This window comes from Leucopleurus acutus (assembly GCF_964270905.1).
Source record: "Leucopleurus acutus genome assembly, chromosome: 19".
NCBI classification, from domain to species: Eukaryota; Metazoa; Chordata; class Mammalia; order Artiodactyla; family Delphinidae; genus Leucopleurus; species Leucopleurus acutus.
This window is the reverse complement of record NC_139161.1, coordinates 11,330,684-11,341,667: the sequence shown is the minus strand read 5'-3', so window position 1 is coordinate 11,341,667 and position 10,984 is coordinate 11,330,684. Positions and strand designations below refer to the sequence as shown.

General features: G+C 57.0%; 1 protein-coding gene across 1 annotated transcript; it reads right to left on the bottom strand.

The window, feature by feature from the left end:
- Positions 1-811: 811 nt before the first annotated feature.
- CHMP6 (charged multivesicular body protein 6) lies at positions 812-7,573 on the bottom strand. Its single transcript, XM_082860601.1, has 8 exons — positions 7,457-7,573; positions 5,887-5,996; positions 5,648-5,735; positions 4,983-5,069; positions 4,105-4,170; positions 3,787-3,867; positions 2,697-2,751; positions 812-2,023 (listed from the first exon to the last, which is right to left on the bottom strand). Exons 1-8 carry the CDS (start codon positions 7,520-7,522, stop codon positions 1,968-1,970), a joined length of 609 nt encoding a protein of 202 aa, XP_082716727.1. The 5' UTR covers positions 7,523-7,573; the 3' UTR covers positions 812-1,967.
- Positions 7,574-10,984: the final 3,411 nt, after the last annotated feature.

The window sequence follows — 10,984 nt, the reverse complement described above, 5'->3', positions numbered from 1 at the left end:
CTCTTGGGTTGTTCCACACGAGGGTACCCCTTGCCCAGGTCAGGAGGAGGCTGGTCATGACCTTCCCGTCCTGGGAACGGGTGTATCCCAGGGAGCTGGGCCACACACACCTGTGGGCAGGTTCTCCAAGCGCTCACCAGGGCCGGGGGTTGGTGCCCCACAGCCCACCACACAGCTCCCAGTGGTGAAACCGTTTAAGAGACAAGGCAGGGCACTGCCCTGGGCAGCTTCCCAGGCCGCCCCAAGCTCTGGGTCCTGGGAGGCAGAGGGAAAGGGGAGGTGTCCACCCTGCTTGTGGGGTCCGGAGAGGCTGCCCCTCCCTCCCCCGGCCTGGGACCCACTGCTGCAGAGGGACGGGTCACTCACAGGCAGGAGAGGCAGGACCTCCTTCCCCTCCTCAATCAGAACTGCCCCTAGGACTGGGGTGGGGCCCAGCAGCCAGAGTGGCGCTGGAAAGGTCGGCTTCTGGCAAAATCCCCCAAATCAGCTGGCACAGAGCCCCCTCCTGGCTGAGGTGTGCATGCACCTGGTAAGGGTGCTTTCACACAAAGCAAGACTGTCCACTGAAAGCCTGGGTTTCTAGCTCCTCTTGAAGAACTCCAGACCTGGCAACTTGGCCACAGCCCACCATACCCTCTGGGTGGAGGGTGTGGAGGCCCCCCTCAGGTGGGACACCCACTTGTCTGTCCTTGCTGTTGCCTGCTCGCTCCCTGGGGCATCTGGCTTCCTACCTAGACATCAGGACTCCAAACCAGACCCCCACACCCCAGAGGCACCAAACTGCACGCCCTCCCAGCCACCAGCCACGGGAGTCACACAAAACCCCTTGAAAAATGAGAAACCACCAGCACCCCTTCTAAGGGAGGTGGGGCCAGAGTACCGCCCTGCACCTTGCTGCAGGCAGGTGCCCACAGGTGACTGCCTTCCACCCACAGCCGGGCAGGGATAGAACCTCACGGGCTCCTGAGGCCCCAGCCCGTGTGGCACTGACCAGCCAGGTGCCAAGTGCCCCGGGAGGGTCAAGGGACTGTGTTCCAGGGACCTGAGGGAGGAACCACACCAACCCGCCCTTCCACGGCCCCCAGTCCACAAGGCAGCAGGCTGTGTGGGTGTCAACTTTAATATGGGGCTGGCCTGTCTGGGGGGCTAAGAGGGTCCCCCTTGTCTTCCTGTTGGGAGTGAAATCTCAGGGAGACTGTCTAATTCCAAAACGAACCGTGAACTAGGGAAGTCACTTCCATCCTTCCCAGTCTCCACTTGGCTGCTAACAGCTCGAAGCTGGCAGCTCGGGGACCCGCAGCCACACCGGCCGGCTATCCTGGAATGTCCGTCAGCAGGACTGGGCCTCTGTACGGCCCCAGGAGTGATGGGGTGGGCAGACCTCCTAGAGTCATCAAAATCCAGCAGGGACGCACCCCTCCTGGTCCACCATCCACAAACACCGACGTGGAAGCAGAGAGGTTACCACCCCCAAGTCTACATGGAAACTGGGCACGTCCGGGAGCCAGGCCAAGGGAGGGCCCCCTTAACCAAAGCCCTGCCAGCTAATGGGAGCAGCAGGAAGAAGGGAAAGGGAAGGGTGGGGAGGCCAGGTCTGATGTGCCTTCCACAGAAGACAGGGTGGCGGAGACACTGGCCCGTGGAGCCGCGCGACCTGGGACGGGAGGTGTGACCAGCACCAGGAGCGTTGGGCCTGGCCGTGGCCCAGGGGAACCACAGCTGCAGAAGCTGCGTCTGGCTGGAGAGTTTGAATGTTGCCATTTAATCCAGAAACGAGAGCAGGACAGCAGCGCCAGGGAAACGCTCCGTAGTCATCCCGATCAGGAGCCCTGTGTGTGCTGTGCTGCTCCGTCAGCTCCCGGCCCACCTGGCCCGGCGCCAGCCTCCTGGGAGCCCGGCCAGGGCCGGACACGCACCCAAATTCTGTGGGCCCCAGTCCTCTGGAATCCCCGTGAGTCCCACACAAGTTACGAGGCTGCCACCACTTCCGCCTGTCGGGGCCTGGCCTTGACGGGGACTTTCTCTGTGGAGGAAACATAGAGATGGCTGTCGCGTACAGAAGACCCCAGAGGCGGGAACTTCCCGAAAAGGACAAGAGGCAGCAAGGAGCCAGGTCAGGGCTTTGCGCTCTGGGAAGAACGGGCACAGCTCTGAGAAAGGCGAGTTACACACAGAAGCCGGGAGGGATGACAAACAGCAGGCACTGGGCACAAGCACTCAGGACGTGCACCCCTAACCCACGGACCCCAGAAAGGAGGCCAAGCAGCAGCAAGGGAGCAGAGAGAACTGAGGAGGAATCGCGAAAGACGAGTCCGGGGGGATAGAGAATTTCTGAAGGCGTGTTATGCGATACCGCGGGGAAGGTCGTCCCAGTGACGTTTAGTGGACGGCTGGTCCTGGGCTGGACCCAGAAGAGCCTGCACAGCTCAACTGGCCCTTTCCCGACTCTAACTTTGGGATTCACCTCTCTGAACGGGGTCTGGCTCTTACAAGGTTACCGAAACTGCTCAGAAGCCTGGGCTCAACCCCAGGGCGAGGCCCGCACTCCGCCTGAGCTGGTGCCAGCGAGCACGCCCACCAAGCAGTGGGGTTGGGGCCCGACCCTCACCAGGCAGGAAGGGCAGGGCCCAGAGGCCAGGATATTTTGCTTTGCTCTAGAACGCACGGTTCTCCAAAGGACATAACGAGGAGGGTACCTGGGATCTTTTCAGGAAGGGGCTCTGAAGGAACCTCTGGCAGCTCTATCTGTTCCTGCAAGAAACAGAGGATAAAGGCTGTGAGATACAATCACCTTGTCCTTCTCTTGGAGAGAACAGCATCCTGTTCACTTACGCTCTCAGCGGGATTTACATAGGACACAAATCCTGCAGCACGCAAGCCCAGGGTGCATCCTCCCTGGCTTCTGGCATCTCTGCAACTCATATCACCGGGGGCACAGTGACCACAAAAGGTGGCTGCTTCCAACGGCCCAGAGCCTGAGGGGCTCCCAACCCAAAGTTCCATTCTGAGTCTGAGACAAGGGCTTTGAAACAGGCACCCATGCAGGTCAGGGGCCCCAGTGGCACCTCTGCCTCAGGTGGTGGTACCTGGGTGCACCTGCTGTTCCAGCGAGTGCTGGTCTACCTCTCGGGCCTTGGGAGGAAGTAGTTCAGCAGGCAGGTGCACACAGGGCCCCCAGGCAGCGAGCAGCAGTGCTAAGGACCTGCTTGCCTGGCCTGGTCTATGGCTGGGGGTGGCAGGCTGGTGGGCACGGTGTGAATTCGGCTTGCTTAGGCAGGGGCCCACAGAGATGGAGACGCCCTCCATCAGGGAGCAAACACAGACTCAGGGCCTGAAGTGATGGCTGGCTGGTTAGAGGCCTCTGGGCCAACACATGGAGGCCCTGTGTGTGACAGCGAGTGACCGGCCACAAGAGGGAAAAAGCCCCCATTTGATCTAAAACCCACACACTGCCCACTGGGGAGGAAAGGGCTGAGGGAGCTAGGAGGGTCGGCATTCCGCTCCGTGCTGGCACCTGGTTCACTCTGAGGCCTGCAACACCTGGGTGGACAACCTGCAAAATGTTCTTTCCAGGCCAGTCCTGCCCTGCAGCCAGCCAGGTGGATGGGGAGAAGGGACCTCAGTTTAGCACAAATGCCAGTTGTTTTAGGGAAGAAAACCAGCTGCAGAACCAGGGCTGTGTGCTCAAGTGAAACCTGACACAGTCGCTCGCCGAGGCCAGTGAGCAGAGCCCTCCTGGGGGGGTCCCTACACCTGGGCCTGTGTCAGTGCCGGGGGTCCTGTTACCTGAGTGATTGCGTTCAGCTCCTCCAGGATGGCATCTTCGTCCTCCTGAGTGAAGCTTCCTGCCAACAGCTCATCTATTTGCTGCAAAAGGAGGAGCAGAGGTGAGGAGCACGGCTGGGCTGGGGTGGGGGAAAGGTGGGCCCTCGTGGAGGAAGGAGACAGCCCCAGCTTAAGGCTCCTCTCACTCGAAAGAAGGAAGGCAGCCCCCACGTGGTGCGGGAAGGCCTGGCCCTCCAGGGTGGCGCAGGACATTCAGCGAGTTGGCCACTGTCCTCGCTGGCTGCCAGATGGCAGGCCCCGTGGTGCGGCAACACCTACCCGCTGGTACTCCACAGCCTCCTGCGTCTCGTCCAGTATCCGCTCCACCTCTTCTATGGACATCACCTGATCGGTTACAAGTTTTTGAGCCTTGTCAGTGAAGCACGTAACAGAACCCCCTACGCGAAGGCCACCTGCATTGGCAGGGCGCACGGCCTAGCCCCTCTGTTCCTGTTTAAATGAAGCCACGCCAAGCGGGATATAACACATCTTTGGTTATTTCTGTCCCAGGCAGGGCCCGTCCACAGAGGCATGGAGCTGTCAGACAGTCTTTTCAGAAGCCTTAACTGACCTCCTTGGACCCCTGCTGGCCCTTCTGGCACCCAAACCAACCCTAGCGGTAGTCAGAAGTATAACAATTTTTCTCTGGCCAGGTGACTTGATTTCTTTTGGGTTCAAAGCGGCACCTTTGCTTGACTGGTCACCATCACATTGGACAGTCAGAAAGGCAGTGTAACCTCAGCTCTCTGCCCAGCCCCACTGCCATCCACTCATCAGGAATGAGACGGGGTGGGGGCCGGGGCACGCCATCTCTGCGCCTCACCTCTCCTTTCACCATCCACCTCTGTGCTGTTTCTTGAAATGAAGCTGTGTTCACCTCCTCCGGGAAGTCTTCCAGATTAGTTCACCCCCCCCCCCCAACTAAAACCAGACTGTCCCTCTAGTCACTTTAACATCTCTGGACACGGTACAATTTTTTTTTTGTACCACTAGACTGTCACCCTCTCCCATCACTCCCATCCCATCACTACTCTCCCGGTAGTGACTGGCTTTCCCTCATGCCCAAAGGCCTGCGTGCAGGTGTGGCCTCAGGGACTAACCCTCTCCTTGTTCCACTGGCTGCCCTTCCTCTCTTTCCCCAGTCCTGCAAGACTTACCTGGTGCATCTTATTCAGACACTCATTTCCAAACCGCAGCCCCTCGATCACCTTCATTTCAATCTGGGTGAACTCAATACTCTGGACCTGAGAAAGAAACCCATGTGGTCAGGGGCCCACCTTCTCTGCCGCCTCATGCAGACCCATGGAAGGGAGTTAGGATCACACTATCACTGACAAAGACTGCTGGGCCTCAGAGCAAACTGTCTCTGCCTTCCTCCTCCTTCTATCCTTTCTCGCTGCCCTGACCAACACTTGGGCAGAACTGAGAGGGCGTGGGAGGAACCGCAAAGTAGACTGCTTATAACCAGCAGCTCTGTTAGCAAAAGAGCAGAACTAGAGCTCTGGGTCCTGAAACTGGATCATTTCGGGAGCCTCCTGCAGATCCCAACACCTCTTCAGTCACTGGGGCAGACTCCCCGCCCACTCCACCACCCATAAGCGGCCTAGTCCCCCAGCCACCATCCTGCAAGAGCCAACCTGCTGCAGCCCCTTAAGACGGTCAGGCTCCCATCAAAGATTCTCCTCCACCTCCAGGCCTGACCCATTCCATAGCCGTGGGCTGAGAGGTCCAGGAGAAGAAAATGATAGGTTTCAGTCCTCCGAGGGGACTCTGGTGCCTACATGGTCCATGGCCCACACCCCCCGACCCCTACTAGGCCTACCATGGTCTCCAGGCTGGTGATCTGGTTTTCTGTTTTGTCCAGGAGCTGCTCCCGGTATCGCTTCTTCTTGAGCAGCAGCTTGGCCCGTCTGCAGAGGGAACCCAAGCAGTGACCCAGCAGCCATGGCCATCAGCTGCCCTGGCCTGGCACTGACCAGCCTCCTGGCCTACCCCACCTCTGCTCTAGGCCGATGGGGGACAGAACCCATCTCCCGAAGACCGGCCCCCAGCCCCACTCACTCCTTCCTGCCGTCGCGCAGGAGCTGCCGGGCAATCTCCCGCTCCCGCTCCAGCTGCTGGGTGATCCTCTTCTGGTACTGCTTCAGCTTATCCCGCTGCTGCTTCAGTTGCTGCCGGGAAAGCAGGCCTTGTGTTGACACCAAGCCCCCTCAGGGCACGCTGGACACTCACCGGGCTACCCGGTGTCCAGGAGAGCCAAATACAGAGGTTGCTGGGGTCACTGAAGGGCCCCCCACAGGCCAGGCTGCCCCAACTGTCACCAATGGAAGCACATCCTCTGAAACTGAGTTCTCCATGGGGACAAGTTTGCCCCCCAGGGCAAGTGGGACAATATCTGGAGACATCCCTGGCTGTCACACTGGGGATGCCACTGGCATCTAGGAGGTGGAGGCCAGGGATGCAGCTCAATATCCTACAAATCTCCCCCACCCCAGACAGAGAGCCAGTCCTAACGTCCTCAGCACCGGGGTGGAGGGCATGCTCTCACCGCCGTCATGGCGCGGCATCGCCGTCATGGCAGGGCATCGCCATCAGCGAGGAGTGTGAGCGCTGGTCAGGGAGTGTGGCCAGCACCTCCAAGGTGAAGAGATGACACAGAAGTCGCTGGTGACAGTCACCTGAGTGCCACCATCCCAGCCCAGCCATGGCTGGAGACTGGGGCCTTCCCTCCCAGCTTCACTCCTCTATGGACTTCAGCCATTTGCCATCAGCTCCCCTGCTCTTGACACTTATCACCATACGTGAGTGGACAACAGATGGTGCACTGAGGTGAGAGGTTCACGTGACCGTGCCAATCACCTAGGACCCCAGTGTCCCAAAAAGGATGCAAGGCCATTTTCAAGCCTTAGTCTCTCTTTCCCTATTTTAAGCCATTTACATTTCTTCCAGATTTCATCATTTCAGGTAACGCTACAGTGAGCACCTGCAAGCACAAGGCACTTCTCAGATAGAAGATTACGTCTTCAGGGTCGGTTATGGGGAGTGAGTTAACTGGGTCAAAGGTGTGCACCTCTTTAAAACTCAACATGATGAGAAATTAGCCCCCAGTGTAGACGTGGTCAGTCTGTCTCAAGCGGCCGCTCCCCAGTTCCCTCCACAGCTCCATTCTCTTTAGAGGCCGTCTGCCCCAGCGCAACCCATGGCCGGTGGGTCAGGCCAGCGACAGCCGCACGTCCTGTCCCTGCTGCCGTGAGAGGCGCCCGCCTTCCCACCCCGTGACCAGCCTGCCCGCTGACAAGGTACAACCAGGAAACAGTGAAACGCGGGCACCGCCTCCCGAGACCCGAGGCACAGCTCAGTCGCCGCACTGGGACCGCCTACACCCGCAGCGACCGGATTCGCTCAGACTCGCTGGCAGCCGGACCCGGACACGCTCCCCACCGGGAGCCCACCGCTCACCGCCCCAGACGGGCTCTGGGGCTGCGGCCCCGGCGTGGGGCTGGGCGGCCGGAGGGGCCGAAGCCCGTGGCGAGAGCGGAAACGCAGCCGGTAGCCGCCGTGTCTCGGTTTCCCCGCCCGGCCCAGGTGTCCCCGGCTCGCGTCCACCCGCCTGCAGGGCCCGGCGTCTTACCAGGATGGCCTTGTCCTGCTCCGTGACCCGGCTCTGCTGCTTCTTACGGCCGAACAGGTTGCCCATGGCGGCCGGCGCGGCCCGGCCCGCGCCCCACCGCCCAGCCCGGTCGGCTCCGCACGTCGCGGCCCCCGTAGTTCGGACCCAACCCACCCCGCTACGGCGGCCGCGCGGGGCCAAGCGCCGCAGAACGCGGAACGCGGCTGTCCGCAGACGGAGGCCCCGCCCCGAGAAGCGGCCGGGGTTCTGGGGCCCTGGATCGCGTGGTTCACGTGCATTTCCAGAATGCCTCACCTGCGCGGACTTCAAGACTAAAAGTTCCATCTCCCACTACGGTGGGACCCTCGCAGGGTGACAGCGTGTACCGTCTCCCGGGCGGTCAGAAATCTTGTTCACAAGTCACTGCGCCGCTGGCTCGGACCACAAAATGCTGCGTTTAGTGATGTTACAACCCTGGGCGTCAGAGTGCCCGCTGAACCGCGCCCTGCGCAGCATGCTCCACCCGCTCTGGCCTTCGGGCCGGTGACTAGGCCCCGGAGGAGCCCACCTTCTGGTTCCGTGGGCCCGGGCAGAAGCCCCTACGGGGCATCGGGGATATAGGGCGGGGCGCCACGTACACCTGCAGCCTTGGCTCCCACCCGTGTGTCCTGGCTGGGGTGGGGGTCATAGGATGGCACCCAGCCCTGTTTGGTCTCCCGAACTGATCCCGCAGCCCAGTCTGCATGGGCCCCGCCACCTTTCTAGCAGCCTAGCAGCTCCTGAGCGGTGGGTCATGATAAGATGAGGCGTCCCATGGCATGAGTCCAGCGCTCACCCCTTTCTGTGAAATGAACTCCTTGATCAGAAGCAGTGCTGCGAGGACACCCCGATGGGCCTCTCAGTCCACAACAGTGCCGCTGGCAGAAGCCCCCTGGGCGAGGGGGGAGGCAAATCTGTATCCAGAGTGTCTGTTCCCGTGAGGACATGTCACTGCGCCCTGAGGGAAGAGTCCTGATTAGCTAATCTGCTGTTTGGCAGCTGGCTGGTCCCACAGGTAATAATGCCATCTGGGGGGCTCAGTGCTCTTGACCCACTGGGCCCTCAGCAGCGGTGGCCAGGTGAGCCTCAGTGAGGGGAAGTCCATGTAACTGAGCCCCATAGAGCCTCCATCCCTGCCCACATGGTCACTTTGTCCATAGGCCCATTGACCGAGCGCTGGGGGCCTTGGAAAAGCCGTTGGTTCATGTCCAGAGATTGTGCACTGCATCCACCTGGCCATGGAGAGCCTCCTGGGCAGAGGGTGCTCTTTTGTGAGCCTTCCCTGGGACACAAATATGTTGAGTCCACTCTGAGAAGTCCATCCACATCTCTCCCCCAGACTTCCTGTGACCAGTCTTCCAGGTCCTGTTTCTTCCAAGTCCCTGCCCGTTCAGTCAAACCTTAGCAGCTGCCTGTGATTCAATACAGATGTAACTTCTTGCCATCCCTCACTGCACACATACAGGCACGACTCCGAGATACTGAGGGTTCTGATCCAGACCACTGCAATAAAGCAAATATTGCAATATTTCACAGGAATTTCTTGCTGTCCCAGTGCATATAAAAGTTATGTTTTATGCTATACTGTAGTCTATTAAATGTGCAATAGCATTATGTCTGAAAAAAAGATGTACATACCTTTATGTACATACATTAATTTTTTTTATACCTTAATTTAAAATGCTTTATTACCCCCAGTCCATCAAGAGAGACATTGGAAGAGAGAAATTGTGTTCTATGGCAGGATCCCCAGGGGCACCTGTCTTGAAATACTCAGAGGTCTTTTTGTATAACTGAATCGCTGAGTTGTCCACCTGAAACTAACACGATATTATAAATCAACTATACTCTTTTTTCCATTTTTTTATTACATTTGGACCTTTAAGAAACATATACCATCAGTCATACCACTATTCAGTAAAAATTGACTTTCACTAATTTGCTCTTGAGTTATAAGCTGCTGTTGACCCAGGGATAGTTTCTAAGAAGACCAAGTTCCTGCCACTCCAAGGAATATAAGGGAAATACAACTTCCCTTTAGTGCAGTCTACCCCAAAGATGGACTGGATAAAGCCCCAAAGAGCTTTATCCAGACTACTATGTGAGATCCTTCAGGTGATTTTAGATGGTGTGCAGACCTTTTAAATAATGTTCTTTAAAATACTATGTATTTAAGGGGCTTCCCTGGTGGCGCAGTGGTTGAGAGTCTGCCTGCCGATGCAGGGGACACGGGTTCGTGCCCCGGTCCAGGAAGATCCCACATGCCGCGGAGCGGCTGGGCCCGTGGGCCATGGCCGCTGAGCCTGCGCGTCCGGAGCCTGTGCTCCGCAACGGGAAGAGGCCACAACAGTGAGAGGCCCGCGTACAACAACAACAACAACAACAAAAAAAGAAAATACTATGTATTTAAGAATAAACATAACTGGTAAAATATCTATGTTTAAATATATTTTTATGACAAAAGACAACAGTTTTGCATTTATGCTGATATAAAGTTTCCTTTTAAAATAAATTATTAAAGTGTAATAAGTAAGTTGATTCAGAGAAAGCTGTTAAGTAATCATAGTAGAGGTGGTACCCAGAAACAGTAAAAATTGAGGAGGTGGTATGCAAATGATTGCTCCTTGAGAAGTGCTGTGTGATGAAGCGAACCTGCCTACTCCCCATTCTGCTACATATGAAAATATTAACACTCATTTTATGGAGTTTACATATATCACACAGTTATAAAATTTTCGTACTGGACAAGACCATGAGATCATCACAGAACAACCCTCCTTGTTTTAGGTGGATTCTGAGGTCTAGAGATGCTGTGCCTTGATTAAGTGCAGTACGTTCTGGAGGAACCGGGATTTCACCCTGTTAGAGAAAACATTCATATTTTCTGGTGGTCTAGACCCCGAGTAGAAAAGGAATTTAAATTAAGGTATAAAAAATGCTTTATTGGGGCTTCCCTGGTGGCGCAGTGGCTGAGAGTCCACCTGCCGATTCAGGGGACACGGGTTCATGCCCCAGTCCAGGAGGATCCCACATGCCGCGGAGCGGCTGGGCCCGTGAGCCATCGACGCTGGGCCTGCGCGTCCGGAGCCTGTGCTCTGCAGCGGGAGAGGCCACAGCAGTGAGAGGCCCGCGAACCGCAAAAAAAAAAAAAAAAAAAAGCTTTATTGCTGGGACTTCCCTGGCAGTCCAGTGGTTAGGACTTTACCTTCCAATGCAGGGGGTGTAGGTTCGATTCCTGGTTGGGGAGCTGGGATCCCTCATGCCTTGCGGCCAAAAAACCAAAACATAAAACAGAAGCAATATTGTAACAAATTCAATAAAGACTTTAAAAATGATTCACATCAGAAAAATCTTTAAAGAAATGCTTTACTGCTTAAAAAAATGCTGAAACAGGGAACTCCCTGGTGGTTCAGTAGTTAGGACTCCATGCTTTCACTGCTGAGGACCCGGGTTCAATCCCTGGTTGGGTAACTAAGATCCCATAAGCTGTGCAGTGCAGCCCAAAAAAAA

Coding starts and splice junctions, on each gene's coding strand:
- CHMP6 (XM_082860601.1), bottom strand. CDS start 7,522: ATGGGCAACCTGTTCGGCCGTAAGAAGCAGCAGAGCCGGGTCACGGAG. Junction 2,752..3,786: donor AGCTGAACGCAATCACTCAG/GTAACAGGACCC, acceptor TGTTTCTTGCAG/GAACAGATAGAGCTGCCAGA. Junction 2,024..2,696: donor CCTTCCTGAAAAGATCCCAG/GTACCCTCCTCG, acceptor TTTCCTCCACAG/AGAAAGTCCCCGTCAAGGCC.